At 40.8% G+C, this 22,662-nt stretch overlaps 1 protein-coding gene across 1 annotated transcript in view; it reads left to right on the plus strand.

The window, feature by feature from the left end:
* Positions 1–21,907, plus strand: part of TNC (tenascin C) — a 72,240-nt gene extending 50,333 nt beyond the window's left edge. Inside the window, exons 18-27 of the mRNA XM_049774231.1 lie at positions 906–1,049; positions 3,983–4,102; positions 6,612–6,755; positions 7,898–8,028; positions 11,061–11,193; positions 12,969–13,120; positions 14,197–14,293; positions 15,148–15,309; positions 18,453–18,616; positions 21,165–21,907. Of these exons, the coding sequence (XP_049630188.1) occupies positions 906–1,049; positions 3,983–4,102; positions 6,612–6,755; positions 7,898–8,028; positions 11,061–11,193; positions 12,969–13,120; positions 14,197–14,293; positions 15,148–15,309; positions 18,453–18,616; positions 21,165–21,275 (1,358 nt within the window). The 3' untranslated portion in view covers positions 21,276–21,907. The remainder of the gene's footprint in view (positions 1–905; positions 1,050–3,982; positions 4,103–6,611; positions 6,756–7,897; positions 8,029–11,060; positions 11,194–12,968; positions 13,121–14,196; positions 14,294–15,147; positions 15,310–18,452; positions 18,617–21,164) is intronic.
* The last annotated feature ends 755 nt before the right edge of the window (positions 21,908–22,662 follow it).

Raw genomic sequence — 22,662 nt, forward strand, 5'->3', positions numbered from 1 at the left:
GAAGGAAGGAAGGAAGAAAAGGAGGAAAAGAAGGAAGGAAGGAAGGAAGGAAGGAAGGAAGGAAGGAAGGAAGGAAGGAAGAAAAGGAGGAAAAGAAGGAAGGAAGGAAGGAAGGAAGGAAGGAAGGAAGGAAGGAAGGAAGAAAGAAAGAAAGAAAGAAAGGAAGGAAGAAAAGAAGGAAGGAAGGAAGGAAGAAAGGAAGGAAGAAAAGAAGAAAGAAAGGAAGGAAGAAAAGAAGGAAGGAAGGAAGGAAGGAAGGAAGGAAGGAAGGAAGGAAGGAAGGAAGGAAGGAAGGAAGGAAGGAACAATATAAATCCCACAAAATCATGAGGAGCGGCCCTAGTACCTTATAGGACAGACATGTAAGCCTCTCAATGATAGCCCACATATGTCTTTTCATATTATATAGCCCATTAATGGTGTCATAAATATCCAAATGGCACTTGGAAGAAAAAAATTACCCTTACTGATTGAAATAGAATTTCTGATAGTCATGAAGTCTATTTAGTTCTAAATTCAGACAATGTATTAAATATATCTGTTTTATATAGGCAGTAGGTCTTACCTATTCTTTTGGGGGAAAATAAATAAACTTTTTAAATAAATAAACTGGCACCAGCAGCCAGATACTACAGAACGGAAATTTACCATTTTTAGCACATTGTGACTTCATGTTTTTTTTCCCCTACTGGCTTGGATTTTAGCATCTGCATGAGTGGAAAAAGGCATTGCACAAAAAAAGTAAGCCATCTTGTCTTATGCCAGAGGGTAGGAGACAATGAGAAGTCAAGAAAATGGTAGTGGATAGAGACATGGTTTCATGTCCAAATTAGGTCTGCACTTGCCTAAGACAAGAGTAAGTTTCCATGGGCTCACTATTGCCTTGTGCTTTATCTATGTTCCAGGCACCCCCTCAGTGATAACCATGGATGGAACCGAGACTAGAAGAAGGCTGGTGAGACTCTTACCTGGAGAAGAGTACCTGGTCAGCATCGTTGCCATGAAGGGCTTTGAGGAGAGCGAGCCAGTCTCAGGGACTTTCACCACAGGTCTTTTCTTCATCTTCATTCTGCTGACTAGATGGGGTGGCAGGGTGGGGTGAGTAGGGAAGATCTTATTTAGGAAATCCTAGTGAAAAGTAAGCAGTATTTGGAGGACCAGAGAGATCTTATTGAGGTCCCATCCAAAGCATTTTATGAACTAAGGGCCCTGAATACTCTTTACTCTGGGCTCTTTTCTTGGAATATTCCAGAAGAAAAAGACCACATTTGGGTCTCCTGTTGACATCATTAAAATCTCCAGTCCACCACTTATAATATTCATTTAATTTCCTTTTATTTAATCCCTCCCCTATAAAATGAGTGCAATTCTGCTTTCTTTCTTTTACTTTTTTCCTGTTTCTTTCCTTTCTTTCTTTCTTCCATCCTCCCTCCATTTCCCTTCCCTCCTTTCTCTCTTTTCTTTCTTCCTTTCTTTCTTTTTTCTTCTTTTTCTTTTGTTTTCTCCATCTTTCTTTTTCTTTCATTCAGTTTCCTTCTCTTTTATCTTTCTTTTCTTATTTCCTTCTTTGTTTCTTTCCTTCCTTTCTAGCTTCCTTCCTTTTTTGTTTCTTTTTTCTCTTTCTTTCTTTCTTTCTTTCTTTCTTTCTTTCTTTCTTTCTTTCTTTCTTTCTTTCTTTCTTTCTTTCTTTCCTTCTTTCTTTCTTTCTATTTGTAAATATTCAAAAAGAATCCCTGGGTCCTTTTCTTGGACTATTCCAGAAGAAAGAAGTCACATTTGGGTCTCCTGATGACAACATTAAAATGTTCAGTCCAGGGCCCGGAGAGATAGCACAGCGGCGTTTGCCTTGCAAGCAGTGGATCCAGGACCAAAGGTGGTTGGTTCGAATCACGGTGTCCCATATGGTCCCCCGTGCCTGCCAGGAGCTATTTCTGAGCAGACAGCCAGGAGTAACCCCTGAGCACAACCGGGTGTGACCCAAAAACCAAAAAAAAAGAATGTTCAGTCCATAACTTATAATATTCATTTATTTTCTTTGGGACAATCCCTTTCCTATAAAATGGGTACAATTCTGCTTCCTTGGGCCTGAAGTTGTAAGACTCCTATGAAAAGTCTACAGAAAACATCTGCAAGTGCAAATAACTAATCATGAATGCTTCCCCACCTCCTGCCACTCCCGACTCAGTTCTGGGACCACTGGAGCATCAGGCCATGCTGAAACTTCTCACAGACATGTAGGGATGTCACAGAATGAATAATGTCAGATAAAATAGCTGCTCCCAAGCTTCCTTCATCTCAAACACAGTCACTAAACATTTCTGGCTCAATGACACTATCTTTTCCCTTCTACTGAGCAAAAAATGAAACCCGCTGGGACATTTAATACCATAACCAGCGCCAGATAATTAATAAATATTCAAAGTTTGAACTTAGGTCAATCTAACTACAAATTCTGTGTTCCCCTAACATAAATGAGTATGTTTTCATTATAAACTGACTTGAACAGCATACTTTAAGGGGGAGGAAATAAAGAAGTGCATTGAAGAAGCATGAAGTGGAAAATTTCTCTTCATACAGCTGTGACCCTTAACAATTTTTCCTTTGATAAACGAGCAATTACTCAGGCTCATCCACACAGGGTTTTTCTTAATAGTCCTCATAAAAAAATGTTAATATCCTACTACTCTGAAGGAGTTGATAATATGGACTTAAAATATCTCCTGGGAACCCTGTGTGCTGATCACCCACAACCACACAAACCCTAATTTCTTCCCCAAAAATCTTTCCTTCAGGGTTGTTCCTCATACCAGATCACAACAGTGCTTTTCCTCCCCAGCCCTATTGTTATCCTCAGTTAAAAGCAACTCTGTCCATGTGGGTCAAACAGGAAGGAACCAGAGAGGACAGAGTGGCTTCCAAGATTACTCCTCCACCTCCTGGCTCCCAGCCAGTCCTTTCAATTCTTGAAGTTCAGGTTCCTCATCTGGTTCTCAAGTTGATGCTCATGACCTTCAGCACACCCTCCCCTAGGGCTGTCATCTCTAGCAAATGAATGGCAAGTGCCTACACAGAAGGGAAATAGTCACACCTCGGCTGGGTTCCAGGAAAGGGACAGTGAATTATAAAAGTGGCCAATGAAAAGGGCCAAGGTGCTTTGAATAGACATCTTTTCTGAATGTAAGTCATCACTAAGATTCCAAGGAGTCTCATTGTCATACTTATGCAATGGCATCTTCAGCAAGGCATGGAGGCATGGGGGTGGAGTGGGGTGTACCAAGCATATTACATACACATTGTCTAGCTCATTTTTATAGCAGATGCTCTCTGGCAACAGAAAAGAATGATAAATTAGGAGAAGAACTATGGCATCTTGGGACTTGAACCAATAGCTTTGGTAACGTGAAGCCAGTTCTCTATAGGGTGCTTCATAAGAATTGGCACTCAAATCTCAGGAAAGTCTCTGGTAGCCAAAAGTTTCCCTACTAGTCTCCTCTGTATATGTCTATCAGCCATTTTTCCCTGGGGAGTAAAGGAAAACATTGCCTGGAGTTCCAGTCATTCTAGTTAACACAGAACCTTTGTCACCAGGTGACAAAGAAAATCATTTTGAGAATAAAATCAGACAGAAAGCACTTTACTTTGGTGATAAAAATGTTACACTGGTGAAGGAGGTTTTCTTTACATGACTGAAACCCAACTACAATCATATTTGTAATCAAGGTGTTTAAATAAAGATATTAATTTAAATAAAAGAAAGAAAGCACTTCACAGGTAGTGAAATAGAGAAGCGAGGTAAACCTGTCAACAAGAAAGGAATCCCTTGAGCTACCTATCACTCTGATTCCCAGCTCAGGATCCCACAGCAGCTAACACCAAGATCCAACATTGGATTCTAGAAGTCAAGTATATATAGAGCAGCTGTGGTCTGATCTCCCAACTCAGCCTTTCCATCTTTCTAACATATAACCAACTTTTTCTGCAGCTTTGGATGGCCCATCTGGCTTGGTGACAGCCAACATCACTGAGTCAGAAGCTTTGGTCAGATGGCAACCAGCCATTGCCCCTGTGGACACATATGTTATCTCCTACACAGCAGAGAGAGGTAAAATAATGTCTGGAACCTTGTGCTGAGTGTCTATCCTGTGAAATCTCCCTTTCCTTACTCTCTGCTCAATATATATTTGGCACAAGATAACAAAAATTCATGGATTGATGATATAGTTAAGGATAACAAAATTCATGAGATTGTTGATAGACCAGGGTCTTAGGGTCTCAGCTTCCACCCCAGATTAGATTCCTGAACTGGGACTGTAGTTGGTCACAGGGATGGGGAGGTGACTCTTCATGGTCCTGGACTTATCTCATTAGAACATGTATATCAAAGCACAGTAAACTATATAAGAATAAAAAAACTTCCATCTCTGGCCTCCTGTTTTTCAGCCTGTTCCTACACCACTGAGGGGTCCTCTGCCTATCTGTATAAGGGCTTTCATCAGAATGCAGCTTACTTCCCTTACAAGAAAGTAATAACCTATCTGAAATGTGCAACTTCCTACTTCCAGTGGTGTTAAGACTTGAGATTCTCAAGGCCTGTTGGAGAAAATTTGACTAAAAAATAATAAATTGTATATGTCTCTCTTTGAAGCCACCTGTGCTAATGTCCCAGCTGTGGTGCAGTAACAAATCACAGTCACCAGAATATCTACTTCTTTTATAAATGTCATCCCTTGGGGATACATGCTATGGGAGGCTAGTAATGAGAGTACTTTCTGCAATGCTGAAGTGCTCTATATAATTTGAACTGGAGGTTCTTAGGTAGATGTTTTAAGACAGTCTTAGAACTATAAATTTAAGATTTATGTAATTTTTTTGTAAAACAGTACATACAAAAAAAGACTCAGGGGACCAGAGAGTTAATTCAAGTGGTCATGTGTATTCTGGTGGTCTCTGAGTACTACCAAGTAAATCCCTATTAAAAATAAATAAGAGAGAGGGGCCAGAGAGGTGGCGCTAGAGGTAAGGCATCTGCCTTGCAAGTGCTACGGTAGGACGGACTGCAGTTCAATCCCCCCGTGTCCCATATGGTCTCCCCAAGCCAGGAGCGATTTCTGAGCGCATAATCAGGAGTAACCCCTGAGCGTCAAATGGGTGTGGCCCAAAAAACAAAATAAATAAATAAATAAGAGAGAATCAAAAGAGATTTGGAAATAAATGAATCCATATTTTTGTCATGAACTGCTATGTTGGGTGTAGAGGAGTATAGTTGTAATTTTCACCTCAAAATCCATTAATAATTGATGAAAGAGTAGGAGACAGTAAGAGAGGACACCTCAGTTCATGCCCAATGCTCCAAAAAAATCTTCATCCAATCTTGGTATCTACTTCAAACTGTGAAGATAAAACTTAAATGGCAAGAGTATAAAGGGGAAAAGATTAGGACTTTACCAGTTTTATTCTTCAATTCTTTTTTTTTTTTTTTTTTTTTTGTTTTTTGTTTTTGGGCCACACCCGGTAATGCTCAGGGGTTACTCCTGGCTATGCGCTCAGAAGTCGCTCCTGGCTTGGGGGACCATATGGGACGCCGGGGGATCGAACCGCGGTCCGTCTCCTAGGCTAGCGCAGGTAAGGCAGGCACCTTACCTCCAGCGCCACCGCCCGGCCCCTATTCTTCAATTCTTAAATATCCTTATAAGTAAGCATTCAGAGCAGGGAATATGGTGTTATTCCACCTCAGTGCTTCCCAAAGTGGGCCATTTCGAGTGACCCTGGAATGATTCAGGGGGGTGAGAGTAGCTGCTTTAGGTGTAGTTAGTGAGTTTAGGTGTAGTTAAGTGCTTTTCTTTTCTGAGAAGGGAAGAATAGGCCACGTGAGTTCGGGAACCTCTGCCCCACTTAAAATAAACCAAGTGCAATTCATGGAACTCCTAGACAAGTGGGTGCAGGCCAAGAAAATGGCTTCGTGCATAAAATGGGATGAGGCATAGTGTCTGGTCACAGACTGAGGGAAGGTGCCAGCTTGTCCCAGTTTGCCTGGGACTTTCTCCAATTCAGCATAAAAAGGGAAGCCTTTCTGTAGTGGCCAGCCAAGGTAGATGGGTGTAACCTAGGACTTGGAAACATGTGGGGCCAAGAAGCAGAAAGCCTGACACCACCAGCTAATTGTGTCTCTTCCAGTCTAATGATTTAAAGTTTGGCAAGGAATGTGCAATTTTGTGAAATAAAAAGGAAGAGCAAGTGATGGGAGAAACAAAATGTGGCTACCACAAGGCTTAGAGCTATTACCTACAACTCCTCATTGAATGGTCCCTTGATCTGAGTGAGCCCCGCATGAAACAGCCCCGAACAGTCAGCTCCACATGAAAACTCTCCTGACCCCCAGTTTCCCTTACTTTTGATTTGATGCCTGGAAAAATCCAGTCTTTCTCTGCTGAATCTTTTGTCTGAAAGGTGAGTGCTCAAGAGAGCAAGGGATGTGAGTCACTGCAGACCTGCTCTTCTGCAGGGTCACGGAAAGGTTGTGTGTTCCAAGGAAAGGTTTGCACAGCCAGAGCTGCTGATGGCTTAGGGAGGTGTAACCACTTTGGTGTGTGTGCTTCTGTGCTTGTGTGTAGTGCCGGAAGTTACACGCACGGTGTCCGGGAACACGGTGGAGTTGGAGCTGGCAGGTCTGGAGCCTGCCACAGAATATACCCTGAAGATCTTTGCAGAGAAAGGACCCCAGAAGAGCATGAGCCTCACCACCAAGTTCACTACAGGTACAAAGCCATCTGCCCACACCTCTCTCTAGAACTGTCTTTCTCCCCAACTCTTCTTTTTCCAGTCCAGTCTTTGCCATGTGCTGACGTTAGCACCTGCTGACCTCATAGGCCTTCTTAATTGGAACCTTAAAAAGCACAACTTCCTTTTCAACCCAGATGACCTTGTTCTTCCCACAGGCTAGAAAAGCATTAGGAGAGGAAAAATATTTTTAAATTGAAAAACCAGTCCCACTGGCCCTAAACCCAATATTAAATGAATCATGTTCCAAGCAGGGAAAGTTATTTAAGAGAAAGATTTTTCCGGTAAGTTTTCCTAGATGTGCATGAAATTTTGCAATGGAGAGTTTATTTTAATAACAAATTGTAGCAAGCAGGAAAATGAGGAATCTTCTCGTGAGAGGTAATCACCTATATCATCACTCCTTTGTCCCTATTTCCTTATTTTGGAGCAAGAAGGCTTAGTATTATTGTGTGTCTTTTCTTCAAATCCTTCCAAGGCCATGGTAAGCTCAGGAAAGTGTCTCATGGAACAAGATGAAGGACAAAAAGAGAATTTTCCAAGAGGTCTTGTCGCTCATTTTTATCATTTACAAATGAAAAAGACTCTCCCTTAAGGTCATAAGTTGTGACGTGGTGGGTTGTGTGTTCCAAAATACCCAGAGAGGGAGAGGGATCCCCATGCCCCAAGTCTGGGTAGAATAAGAGATGGAGGTCCAGCAGCAATTCTGATACAGGAAATAATCCAGTTGGGAAGGAACAGCAGAAACACACTGCAAGCTGTTCACCCACAACCATGTAGCTCCACCATATGGAACCTCGAGCCAAGATGGCAGCTCCTCCTCGGCCTCCAAAGCAGCCATTATTGGGAAAAACAAAGCCCACCCCCAAGGGGAGGAGAAAAGTCAGGTGAGGAGGCAATGGGGAAACATCATTTTAACATGTAAGCCAAAGGAATCAATCGAGAGACATCTAATTAGAAGGCAATATGAGGACCAATACAAAGCCCTCTACCAACAATAAATTTCATCATAAAATCAGGATTTGAACTGCAGTCATTCTGATGCCCAAGCAGGGATATTTTGTTGTTTCTGTTCTACACTTGCTGACCTATTCCATACCCCATATGTTATTTTCTTCAGAACTTGATTCTCCAAAAGACTTGACTGCGACTGAGGTCCAATCAGAAACTGCCCTTCTCACCTGGCGACCTCCTCGAGCAGCTGTCACTGGTTACCTGTTGGTATATGAATCTGTGGATGGTACAGTCAAGGTACCTTGAACCTGATACTCAAATCTTTCCTGCTGTTGAAACACTGGTCATTATCTGGTCATTTCAGGAGGAAGGAATAATCCTGTTGTCATTGCTGTATTCCAAGGAACCATAGAACTAAATGATAAGTTAATAGAGACAGTAGCCCATGCCAGGTCTCTAATTCATATATTCAGTCTCTTGCACTTTAACCAGTCTGTTGTTTTGCTAGGCACCTCAAGTCAAAAACTAGTGTATACAAAAACTCGAGGACATTTTGGTAACTAAACTTTTGATACACTAATGTTGATTAAACACCAAAAGTTTCTTCTGCATCTTTTACATATCAATCATTTCACAGCTGGTCTTCTATGGAGCATTGAATTATATATCATGCAGGCTTTATGCCACCAACTCAAAGTACTCTTTACATAAATAGTGAACACTATTGATGTTCATCAACCCACTGGCTTTTATTCTTTTATTTAGTAATTTGAAATACTTCTAAACTTTCACACAGGTGAGATTTTTCTAACCTCTACTTTTCAACTTGTGAAATTTTTTATTTTGTTTATCCTATTGTATAGTTAGCAGGTCTTTTACTTACTCTCATACATCTGCTTTTGGCTGTTTGCATCAATTTAACCTGTGATTTGCATCATTTATTCCAAGGTATTTATTTTTATTTCACTGGCTTGGATGTTTTGGATCTCCATCTCTTAGGTTTGAGGCATCTAACTGCCTGATGTCTATTAGTTCTTCTTTTGTTCAGTGAAACAGCTAATCAGGGATTATCATTATGAAACAAGAGCTCATAATATAAGATTGAGCCAGTAACACCTTTGATGGGGTTCATCAAGTGATTGGCCAAGTACCAGCCATTTTTGGTGGCAGACATTCAAGTAATGGTTCTCTAAGCCATTTGTCTTGAGGGAATTATTCTCTTAGGATAATTTTCTAAGTCCTAGAAAACAAACTACCAGCAGCATAGCTGGAATAGGAATCTCAACTCTCCACATCTTGAACCTCCATTTCTTTTTTTTCCAGTGTAACTCTTTGGTATAAGCCATAACTGTGTCTTGTGGGTTCACTTTGCAGAGAGTAAACGTCAACCTACTATTTGGATAGGGAGAGACAATTATTCAGGCAAGGGTGGGAAGAGCTGAGGATTTATTTCTTATACAAAGGTTTTAAACAAGAATTTGTTCTGCCACATCCTACGCTGACCTTTAAAGGCATCTTTGTCTTTGCCTACATTCAGTCCCTGAACTTGCTAGGGCTGAATGGCTTTCATCAAGCTACAATGGGCCTGACCTCTCAGCTCTTCACTTTTTCCATCTGTCCCTCTACTTCCACTCCACACCCTCTGTGTTTCTACCAAGATTCAACATCAGATGTCATTTCTCTTCTCTGCCACATCCCTTCTCTTTATGGACTTGTATTTTTGACCTTTATTCTTATTTTGGTGACTCACATAAGCCATCAGAGATAAACTGGCATGTCCAATCAGGCACACTTAACCAGAATGGCCTAATCACTATCATAGTTCTTCTTGGAGTTGGAGACAGGTTATGACATCCCTAGGACAGACAGGAGATCTTCCTGTCTGTAAAATGAGCACCTTAGATTCACCTCAAAGTCCCCTCCTGTCATACACTGTTTATCTGATGTCATGCATTTCATTTCCATCTGCCCCATGGCTGGTAAACAATTGTGTATGACAGCCTAGAAAACTGGCAGGTAATTGTATCCCCCAAGTAATTCAATGAACCCAGATAAGAACCTGATCCTTCTCTAAGGCCAGATCTGGAGCTGATGCACAGGTTTCCTGTAGGTAGCTTGTATCAATTGTGACCTCACATCCATTTACTTGAGTGTTAGGTTCAATCCTCTGTTATATATGTTTGACCCCAAAAGCCAATCTGACATAGGTTGGAAGAGCCCTGGAATCCTCTGTCCCCATAAAATTCTGGAATGATAACAGGTCTCTTAGTCTCTAAATGTAGCCACCCAACTTCTTTCAGTGAAAAACAGGATTATATCACTGGCCCAGTCATGAAGATGTGAGAGGACTTTCCAGAAGCCTCCAAACTGACTCATCTCCATGTTTGCAAATTTTAAAGAGCAGAGTTTACTTTAGAAATATATACTGAATTCCAATACCAGACACAAGATAACTGTTGAAAGGTATTTTCCACAATCACAAGAATCTCAGAAGAATATTTAAAAGAGAGAGTATTCTGCACATTAAAATCCAATAACTTCCCAAGCTGGCCATGCATGGGGGTGGGGATGCTTCCAAAATATAATCAGTCAGGCCTCACATACTAGTGTTGTGATTTAGCTGACTAGGGATGGAGAAAACTTTATCAAAAACGGGGCTGGAGTGATGGCGCATGGTAGGGCTTTTGCCTTGCATGCGGCTGACCTAGGATGGACCACGGTTTGATTCCCTGGTGTCCCATATGGTGTCCTAAGCCAGGAGCAATTTTTGAGTGCATAGCCAGAAGTAACCACTGAGCATCACCAGACGTGGCAAAAAATATATATATGTATAAGTATATGTATATATATACATATATATACACACACACATATATATTCTTTATCAAAGAAAACTACTTAGGAACATGTCACAAAGTGTAGACTTTTTGCTCTTTGTGTGAATTCTCTACCTCTTGGTTAAGATACATTTATATCATTCACTGACTCAAAAACTCTTCATTCCTTGGTGATAAACTTCAAATTCCATACTATGGCATTTAAAATTCTTTGTTCATACAACTTCCTTCCTAGAAACCTGGAATAGTTGAGGTGGGTTATCGCCTCCTTTTATTAAATTTGTTCTGGCCCCAGAACAAATTCTTCATGCTCCCCATACTTTCCCACTATGAGATCTCCATCGTTAGCTTAGAAACTAGCACAAAGTGAAACTTGGAGGGGTATTGTGGAATAAGTTAATGAAAGGATGGATCAAGGGAGGAGACATCAGCTATACCCTAAAAATGCATTGGGACCCTACGTTATCAAAATTTTTCTTCTTCTACTCCTAGGAAGTGATTTTGGGCCCAGAGATGACCTCTTACAACCTGGCAGATCTGAGTCCATCCACCCACTATACAGCCAAGATCCAGGCCCTGAATGGGTCCCTCAGGAGCAAGTTGGTCCAGATCTTCTTCACTACAAGTAAGAGCCCGAGGGAATAGTGAGGTCTCAAGACTGAACTCTGTGAAAGTGTGTTAGCCCTACCTTCTCCTCAGACTGTTTCTGTTAGTATTCTCATCTACTATAAAAATAGCTAAATTCCCTGCTCCTGCCTAAAGAAAGGAGCATGGATGGGTCCAAAGAAGTGATAAGACAGGCCTCTCAGTGAAAGGAGCTGAGGAGCCTGTGGTGAGAACAGCTGGATTCATTCCTCCTTTCCACCACTTACTCTATACAACTTCTGTTCTGAGCCTCAGGTTTTTCTGCTATAAGTAGAATGAAAACATCCCTTCTGATGAACAAACTTAGGAGATTCCTTGCATTGTGTTTGAACACCTTGCTACGTCTTGCCAAAACCTAATATAAATATAAAATAATATAACAATATGCCATATAAATATAAATAATAATTATGATATATTATATATAATAAAATAATGAATATAACATAAATAAATTAGTTTCTATTACAATGGCTTTCTATGTTCCAAACAACTCCCGGGTCTCCTAACAAATGGATGTGGTGGGCCAAGATTGGCATGCCTATTTTGAGGAGTTGAGAAAACAGATTTTTCCCAAACATAAAAATGACCTGCTCCAAAAATACAAGCTACAGTCAAATGCAAGTGATAGTCAAAATTGAATTGAGGTCAAGAAATAGCAGGAGGTGTGAGATGCTTACCTCACACACGGTTGACCCTAGTTTCATCATTTTTCTATATACTGTTCCCCAAGCACTGCCAGGAATAAACAAGGAGTAAGCCAATTAGCATCACCAGGCATAATGCAAACCCCCAGCACTTCAGGATTAGGGACCTGCACTTTATCAGCTACAAATGATGACAGCATAAGCACGTTCACTCTGTTTTCTGAGGAATGGAGGAGCTGGCTCATGGAGACTGAACATTGCCTCTAGTCTCACTCAAGGCACCACAGTCATTCTACACACATGCTGAGGGATGGGCATGCAGGAACCAGGGGACATTATACAACTCTTAAAGCAAATCATAAACCTACATGCATCTTGAAAATGCTCACAGACTGGGAACATAAGCTAAACAAGGAAACTGCTCATACCACAACCTTGGGCATAGCCAAGTACAGGGCAGAGATCCAATCCAATGGAAGAACTGGTAGACTCAGCAGTTCTCCAGACCCCAGCAAGTACACCCTCCAGGGCATTCATTCCTCTCAAACTATTTATCCTGGGTCTCATATTACAGCATGTAAAAATTCCCCCAGACATTCTATCTTACCTTCTAAGGTTCTGGGCACCGTCCACTGAGTTCTCTTAAGTCTTCTGGTAAAGAAATATTAAATTGAAGACTAGAACCTTTAGATTTCAAAACCCTCTATAAAGATGAAGCTGCCAGTTCCATAGAGCTCTCTGAGGCCCCAGAAAACTGTCTATTGTGGCTCAGAGAGACACTGTCGTCCTGGCCAGTTCCTAGCTGCCTGGCTGCTAAGAGTAGATCAAAATTTACCTGTAGATCAAAATTTACCTGTAGATCAAAATTTACCTTACGTATGTAACTTCCAGCAGCTCAACTTTCCCCAACATTAGGGACTGAGGAGAAACCTTTAAATCAATAGTTTCTAAGCCCCCTAATTAAACCATCAAATAGTTTATATCCCCCATCTTGTATCTGGCACCTTAGGAGTTCTTTGTTTTTAAACATACAACCAATGAACTGTGGTAGAGTCAATGGAAGACTCCCCCTTCAGTCCATTCTGACACCTCTCTTTTTTTCCTGCAGTTGGACTTCTATATCCATTCCCCAAGGACTGCTCCCAAGCAATGTTGAATGGGGACACGACTTCTGGTCTCTACACCATTTATCTCAATGGTGACAAGGCCCAACCCCTGGAAGTCTTCTGTGACATGACTTCTGATGGAGGTGGCTGGATTGTGAGTATCAACTAAACCAAAAAGTCCCTTTGCCTATGCTTTCAGGCCACAAAATAGACCATGGTGTGTGTGGAGGGTGAGTGGGAGAGAACAGATCTTCCTCCACACACTGATACCCCTGTACATAGGGTTTGCAAGAGAGAGGCAGGGACTATCTACTGGAGAAAAGTATAATAAAAAGACAAAAATCAGAGTACAGGGTTTAAGGCACTTTCCATACAATTTCCCTGATCTCTGTACCTCTTGCCCTTATATTGAACCCAGGGCATGACTGGTAAAGTATTCACTGGCCTTTTGGGCCTGAGCACAGCCTGGCAGGCAAAACAAAAGAGAACTGGGAATAGTTTTTCCTGTTTGTTTTTTTTAATCTCATCTGGTCCTCAAACAACTCTGTGATATAGAAAAACGACATTGTTATTGAGACCTTCGTGCATATTGATTAGGTCCCTGCCAGATTCTGTGTGAAGCAATTTTGCAAGAATCATATTAACCCTTTTATTATATACAGTCATCTGTCTTAACTAATAAAACATCTTGTTTCGAACAGATTTGAGGTTCTCAACAAAACTGAGGAAAAAACTCAAGTTCACTTATGTCTCCTGAACATAGGTCTCAGTCTCCCCCACTACACCAATATCATGTACTTAAGTCAAACATTTGTTATAATTAATAAACTTACAGTGACAGATTATGATCATCTAGAACTGGGCAGAACTTTCATTTTCTTTTTCTTTTATTTTTAATTTGGACCATACCTGGCAGTATTCAGGGGTTACTCCTGGCTCTGAGCTCAGGAATCATTCCTGGTAGGCTCCGGGAACAATATGGGATGTTAGGGATTGAAGCCAGTTTAGCTGCATGCAAGGCAAATGCCCTACTCACTGCGCTATTGCTCCAGCCCCTCATTTGGATTTTTTCAAGTGAGAACTTTCAGGTTTAGAAAGAGAAAGAGGAGACCAGTGGGTATAGAGCCACATGGAACATTAACTTTTCTACAGCAGGCGCTGCTTCCTTTCCAAGCCTCTTTTCCCTACGGTAGTTGGAGAGCACCCAAATTTCATTGGTTCTTTTCACAGGTGTTCCTGAGGCGCAAAAATGGGCTTGAAGATTTCTATCGAAACTGGAAGGCCTACGCGGCTGGTTTTGGGGACCGCAGAGAAGAATTCTGGCTTGGTAATTTTGACATGGTGATTCCATTCCATGTCTTTGTATTCCAAATGCTCTTTGTTGCACTCCTGGTCACTGATTTTAATCCATCTTTGATGGAGATTATTAAATTCTCAGTAAAAAGAATTCCAAATTCTCTAGGGGATTTAAATATTAAAATCTGAGCAAGGAAGAGCCAACATCCAGGTTTTCAAATACATTTTAAATTGATTTAAATTGTGTGTGGAATTGTTTATGGACTCCTCGACACTTGCTATCATTGATTTCTTCTGTCCCTGGACTCCATAGTTGAGATAGGTTGTCAGAACTATAATCTCTCCATCACCATGCCCCTTGAACCACACAATTTTCAATTGGGTTCTGGGGAAACGGTGTCTGACAGGTTAATTTTTTTACCTCTGGAATTTAGTCAATACACTTGCATTCTTCCTAAACAAGGCTATCATGCCTTCATTCATTTTTCCCTTTTATCCAGTTCCACTTCTGACAACCGAACCACAAGGGGCACTTTTCCTCACACAGGTGCCCAGGTTTGCAAATCTGTTCTACTTTCATTTATTGCCATTCAGTGATAAAGAGCTTATGAGATAAAAAGATGATTTCTTAACTTCATCTCCTTTGATCTTCATAAGACACTCAGAGGGAAAGCTGTTGGGGGAAAGATGTTGAGATAATTTTCACACAAGTCTCAGAAAAATCATGCATCTGTCTGGCATTGTGCCCAAAAGGAGAAACCCAAGCTTTAAGACCGTCTGTGGAACACAAACTTCTTTGGAAGGTCCCAGGCTGCTGTTTCTACAAGGTAGGCAAGAAATGGTCACACCAGGCTCATCTGTAACTCTCATTTTTGTCATCTGCAGGGCTGGACAACCTTCACAAGATCACATCCCAAGGCCAGTATGAGCTTCGAGTGGACCTTCAGGACCATGGGGAGTCAGCCTATGCCGTCTATGATAAATTCAGTGTGGCCGATGCCAGAAGTCTCTATAGGCTGAAGGTGGAGGGATACAGTGGCACAGCAGGTACAAAAGAACTCACAAAATCACAGAATATAACTTGGGGCCAGAAAATAGTACAAGTATTAGGGTGTATGCTTCGATTGTGCCCAACCTGGTTCATTTCCTAGTATCAAATGATCCTCTAAGCATTATGAGGTGCAACCCTGAAAGCCCCCCCCAAATTTCTGGGGACTTATTCTCTAGGGAATTAGCTTCAGCTCTGCCTTTTCTGTGGGGTAACCCCCAAACACCTGAGCACACTGTATTTTGGGGCCTTGTATTGAACCACCAGTCTAATTGACCCAGAATCACTACTGGGTCCCTGAATCTCCTAATCAATGCTTGGGAGCTCTCTTTGTTTCCTATAACCCCTAAAAGAAAAGAGATTTATTTGGTGTTTTAACTCCATTCATTATTACTTCTTTCATTAGTCAATCTATTTATTATATTCATAAATATTTGAATACCTACTCGTTCCTAGTCCAGGACTATTGCAATGAAACAGGGCTTGGGACATACTTGAGTCACAAAACATAGCAGATTGGACATTAAAACCATCAGAATTGTTATTTAACTACCATAACTCCAAAACAAAGTCATTGTTTTTTTTTTTTTTTTGGGGGGGGGGCCACACCCGGTGACGCTCAGGGGTTACTCCTGGCTATGCGCTCAGAAGTCGCTCCTGGCTTGGGGGACCATATGGGACGCCGGGGGATTGAACCGTGGTCCGTCCTAGAGTAGCGCAGGTAAGGCAGGCACCTTACCTTTAGCGCCACCGCCCGGCCCCCGAAAGTCATTGTTTTCTTCATTGCTAAGTCATAAGTTTCAAACTGAGAGGAAAATTCTTTTGGGGGTGGTGTTAAAGCTCATTGAATCTAATATTTTCAGATGCATAACCTATAAATTGTTAATACCTCCTAGTGCCAAGATTGTCTGGATTGTCTGGTTTGGATGGAGAATCATCATTTCTTTTAACACCCTGGCTTTGCCACCATAGGTTTTGTCATTATTTGAGTGACAGACAGTCCACTCTCTCATCCAACTGCTTAGATGTTTTCTAATACATTCTTTTCAGACAGTCAACCAGTCTCAGTCCACACTTTTATACGCAAAAGCTCACAACCTCTTTAGAAGTCTTCTAACTTCTTATTTGGTATTGACCCAAACCAACTTTTAGAGATTCCATTTACTGAGAATTGGTTTTCTTTCTAGAAGAGAGATAAAAACTCAGCATGCACTTGGCCAGCTAGACCATATGCTCCCCTGCAGATATTTCACATGTATTACCCTCCCCACTTTGTCCTCTCAAAAGCCACCCAGGATGACATAGCTTCTGTGCAGAGGGAGGAAATGGCGCTTAATGTTATTTGGTAAATTGCCCAAGATGAAATAATCTGAACATAATTGCGAGTCTGACTACAATAGATGTTCCTGATAACAAGGAGTGATTAGGCTGGACAGAGTAGATGCTCCATACCACCCAGAACCACTTGGGGGTGACTTTCAGCTAAGAATTTGTAACAAGATGGTGCGACAGATTTCCATGTCACTGAGTGCAGGAAAAAATTCTTCTCAGATGAAAATCCCCAGATAAAGATTTGCCAAAAGCCATCCTTTCTTGAAAGAGCCTCTTTAGAGAAAGCTGCCTGGTAGCAAATGATGGGAATGACCTCAAGGTAAAAATTGTTTCCATTCTTCTATCCCTCAAAGAATTATATCGTGTACCTGGCAATAAACATCCCTGTGGGTGAAGATGGCTCTGGGCCAGAAGGATAGTGTTACCTGTAAGCAAAGACACAAGGCAACAGGAATGTTGTCCCCTCCCACCTGCCTCCTATTTCCAATGAGAGAATGGACTGTGACATTTGATACTTTAGGTCGGAGAATGCTTGGGGCTGTTTGTTTTACTTTTTTTTGTAGCCCAGTCTCTATACCAGAAGCATCTTGGTTCATCCATGCCCAACTGCCATTCTTACACGTCTGTTCTCTCTATTGATTAAAAATTAAAAAGGCATCTGAGTCTCTTCTGATGTTTGCTCCACAGCAGCAGGCTGAATAAATGCCTGAGACTCTTGACGTTTTTATGACCCCTTGCTTATAAATGGCAGCAAAGAGATACAGAAAAAGATGGCACATAAATGTTTTTTAGCTCAATATATTATATTTACAAACTAGATTCTCAAGTAGCATTATATACACATAATTGGCTTTTTGTTTAAGAATCAGAGAATACTCTTTTGATAAATACACACACAATCCATTATTTAGATATTTGATTACTTGGATATCTTCTACATGAGGTGTTTGTTAAGTAGGTAAGTATGGGTATGACTTTGTGAAACATTTTGTGAAATCACCAAGAATCCCATTATAAAATTTATATTTCTCACCTTACTTTCTGAAATCTTTTATACTAAGAAAATGTCAAAATACAAACCATCAAAATGATAGCAAACCCCAGCCTGGCTACAATCTCTTGCTGGCTCATCATATATTAGGCATCTCCTCACTTGGGTCCTTTCTGGGTATTTTGACAAATTCTTGTAGTTCTTGCAGAAAGAAATTTCCAGTGCAGGAGCATTTGGAATACTACACTGAGTATCCTCTAATTCTCTCCCAGACTTGGTGTATCAATACAAGATGGAGGCAGTGGCATTCTCTTGAACCCCCAATCTGCCTATATCAGGCTTTCCTTAGAACATGATAGTGCACATTTGGTGGCAATGGGATACATACCAGCTTGACTTGATCAAAGTAAGTAACCAATTTCAGGTCAAGGTGAAGAGACCAAGGCAAATCAGTTCAATATATTAAACTAATAAATTCACACACTAATAGGTTGAATATATAATATGTATGTATTATATATGTACATGTATAATATATGAATACATTGAATATATTAGTTTAATGGGAGAGAATGGACCCTGCAAGACCAACTACAACCCTGTGCCAAACACTTTTTGCTTCTCAAAGAATAAACAATTCTTGGGTAGTGACAATAAGGTTCTATCTAGGCCTAAGTGTCACCTAATTCTGATCCATGTTCCAGGTGAGCCCAGCCTAGAACCTTTTGGCTGTCATTCCTACTTTCATTTGAACTTCCTAACCCAAAGTGAAACTCCAGAGTATGTGGTTGATGTCCCTCCTTTTTCTCTCTCTCCCAGGGGACTCGATGGCCTATCACAATGGCAGGTCCTTCTCCACTTTCAACAAGGACACCGACTCTGCCATCACCAATTGTGCCCTATCCTACAAGGGGGCTTTCTGGTACAAGAATTGTCACCGTGTCAATCTGATGGGAAGATATGGAGACAATAGCCACAGTCAGGTGAGTAGACTGTGCAAGTCCAGGTCATGTCTAGGGGAGCTGATAAGGAGAACTAAGCAGTAAATTCCCCTCTAGATTAGAACATGGGGCAGAGACCTTGTGATTGTGGCAAGCTTTTTTCTAGCACCACAAATAAAGTGTCCAGTGACAATGCATGCCACGTAAACTGCCCTGGATAAACTACTAAGATCAACCAAGAGAGCATATCCCAAACTCTGAAAGCTTTTCTTGCTTCATGAAAGACAAAATGGGAATTCTCTGGTGGGGAGTGCAACCGGGAGATTGCTCAAGTCGTAGATCACAAGGCTAGTTTCTGTGACGTCACTGGACTGGGTATGATTCCGATAGCTCCCAGCACCACATCACTAAGCTAGTCACCACAGGAGGGGCTCCCTATGATAAGAAATAATAGTTAAGGTCATATAGGTAAGGTGAGTAATCCAAGCCCAGTAACTGCCTCCTCACTCTGCCTTATAAATAACCACTGAACACATATGTTTTGTTTGTAATAAGGATTACAAGCTGATGTTCCTTTAACAGAGAATAGTGACTTCTATGAGGTCCCCAGGACAAATGGGAAACTTATTTCCCACTTGCAGTCCCTGACTTACCTACGGTGCAACAGCACAATTTCTGCAATCCCAGGGTGATCACTCCCTCAAATTACCAATGAGTTACACCCAATCCCATGGCTAGCACCCATGGAGCTTGAAGTAAGGAGAGTGAGTTCAGCACTGACCACGACCCAGTTCTCTGCCTGGAATACTCACATTTGAGCTACCCATTCAGAGAGAAAAGATCAGTGTTTCTATGTCCCACCCCACAAACTCTGGCTGGGATACTTCCTCAGTCTCCACCTAGGATACCAAGGACTTTATGTGATGGTCGAACCTAAATCTATTCTCCCTATCTTAAAGCCTCTTGCTTACCTATTCTTAGTATAAGGCACATATACGCTACTAATTATTGTCATTTTTGCTACTGATATTAGGGGGTTGTATGTTTTTCACCTGATTCTTTCCATTATAATATTTTGATGTATGTATTTAAGCTTTGATTAACCACTAGCTAATTATCTTTGTGACTGAGTTTTATCTTGAACTTATGACTTTTCCTAAAAGATATCAGCTAGGTTTCCTTATAGCTGATTTCCTCATTTCCTCATTAATTTATTCATTGCCTTATAAAAGTACCAGGACAATTTTTTTCTGCATATTGTATAGGGAAAGTGAGATGAAGGATATATTTTCTCACCATTCTGTGATCGTGGACTCTTGCTCTGTTGTTTCACTCTGCTTCCATTCTAAATCTTAACACCAGTGGAACTTACAGAAGAGCTATATGCCAGAATGAAAATCTCTCTTTCCACCCTTCTATTTTGGAAGAAAGAAATTGTGTAAAAGCTGCCACAGATTTTCCCAACTCAACTCTGGTGCTGTGTGGTGACTATAAAGTTCCGTTCCATTGCTGATCTCTGCCTCTTGCTCTAAGTTCTAGAGCTCTATCCAAGAAAAGAACAAGGAGAAAGGAGGGCAGCCAAAGACCAAACTGTTGGGCTACGGGACCTCATGATTATTGATTGTCCATGACAGGAGCCAACCATTCTTAAATCTCATTGCCAATAATCAGTGAATGCCAAGAACTTAGAATCAAATAAGGCATCTCTTTTTTCCATTTATTTCACTAGGCATTAGATTTTCCATAGACATGTTCCCTCACCACCCAACACAACTGAAAAAGAAGAGGACTCTATAAATGGGCTCTCTTCTCTCACAGGAACAAATTTAAACACAGGGACGAAAGGTCATGTGGTGTTCAGTGGACAAACGTCACCAACATTATAATCTATTAAAGAGCAAAACAATAAACTAGGAAACCAAAGCATGAAAATTACAAAGATATTTCTTCCTACTTGGTATTAGAGAAGTAATAGAAACCAAGCACCTACAATAGCCCAGTACTATTATAACTTTTTTGTAAACTCATTTGATTTTTAAACCATACTTTAAAGGTTGTTGGCATTATCAGACTTTAATAAATTATATATACTGAACCTTATGGAAATTATATACTTCTAAAGAGCACTAAGTTTTAACCCTATATATCAAGCTCCAGAACCTGTGTTCTACTCATATCCTTCCTGCCACTTTGTACAAATCCTTATTAAAGTGTTCTATAGGAATTCTATGAAGTATACACTTCCCTCCAGATAAAAATTCCCTTCTGTAATCTCCACTCATAATCTGAATCCCTTTCGTGTCTGTACTCAATGATGGAACATTTTTGTTTGCTATCAGCTACCATTTTGTTTCACAATGACTAATCAAAGTTCAATTTAAACTCAACGAACAAGTGACTAAAAAAAAAGAAACTGTGTCCACTTCAGCTGCTTTTAAAATTTTCATGACACAGAAAAATAGACAAGGAAAAACTACTGTGAACCACCAAATGGTAGAGTTGAAACAAAATTGTATTTATTCTTCAACTAAACTATAGAGGTTGGTTGCCTAATGCCTACCCAACTAAAGACATTCTTCATTTTTTGCAGGGTGTCAACTGGTTCCACTGGAAGGGTCACGAACACTCAATCCAGTTTGCAGAGATGAAGTTGAGACCCAGCAACTTCCGAAATCTTGAAGGCAGGCGCAAGAGGGCATAAATTACATTTTGTGCAACTGGGTAAAGGAAGAATAAAGCCCAGAGAAAGAAAATAATTTTACCAAAGCATCAGTACAACCACTCTCACCACCAAGCTGCACCTGGGCATTGGACAAGAGTTAAAGTTAACCGTGATAAGCAGGGCCAGTATGGCAGTAGCCCTGGTTTCATCATCCACTCTGAGGTTACTTCCTTCGCACCAAAGACAGCAGTCTCCAGTAGGTTTCTGTTTTGTTGCTGACTCAGCAAAAATCTTCCAGGAACAGACAGTAACACCAACGGTGTTCCTTCTTTTTGGGGTGGCTCTGGAAACGGGAAAGGTGTAGACTGTACAGAGATAGTTTTAGAAGCAGCTGTATTTTACACAAAGTTGTATAATTAATGATCATTATTTTTTATTAGCAGCGATTAAATGTGTGTCCTTGGAATCTATCAACCCCTTTTTTTACATACCACAAAACCCAGAAAAGTCCGATTCTGTTTCCATTTTAAGGATATGATTAATATTATTAATATAATAATAATAATGGTGATGAAAACTATGAATTTTGAAAGAGATCTTCTTTCCCCATACACACCTGAACCCTACCTAATTGTATGTTTTTTTTTTAATAAAAGCACAAGTACTGTTAAGCGGATGTTTTGTCTTTTATCGTTGTACCTGAGTTAAATGAAGTCACTGTATTTGAATGCAGGGAGAAATCGCAGAAAGGGAAGGGGAAGAGAGAGGTCCATTGCATGGGACTGAGGAAGGAAATAGGTGCCAAGCAAGAGAAAAACACTTCCAGAACAAGTAAAGAATAGGAGCCAGAAAGATAGCTCAGCTGTAGGGCTTTTGCCTTGCATGAAGCCAATCCAGGATGGACCTGGTTCGAATCTGGGCATCAAATATGGTCCCCGAGCCTGCCAGGAGTGATTTCTGAGCACAGAGCCAGGAGTGGCCCCTGTGTGCCATCGGATGTGAAAAAAAAAAGAATATTTTTAGCACTGAAGAGCTTGTTTCTTGATCCATATTTCCCAGACTCATAATTGATTTTATTATTTTTAGAAATTGAAGCTTTTATTTTCAGAGTGACCAATGATATTTTTTAATATCTTTATTTAAGCACCATGATTACAAACATGATTGTGGTTGGGTTTTAGTCATAATACAACACACCCCCTTCACCAGTGCAATGATGGTTTTGATGGTTCTCAAACTTAGTTGATTTCCTATTTTCAAAAAAAAAAAAGTCATTCAGTGCCCCCTGTGGAAATCTACTTTCTTTAAATAACAAACAGAAAGCTTCCCCTAATTCTGCACAGAACAACTATCACTCTTCTGGATTCTTCCAGTGGCCTCAAGGAGCAAGATAGGACTGTTACATAACCCATTTCAGGAATCGGGT

Source organism: Suncus etruscus, chromosome 5, assembly GCF_024139225.1.
Source record: "Suncus etruscus isolate mSunEtr1 chromosome 5, mSunEtr1.pri.cur, whole genome shotgun sequence".
Classification (NCBI taxonomy): Eukaryota; Metazoa; Chordata; class Mammalia; order Eulipotyphla; family Soricidae; genus Suncus; species Suncus etruscus.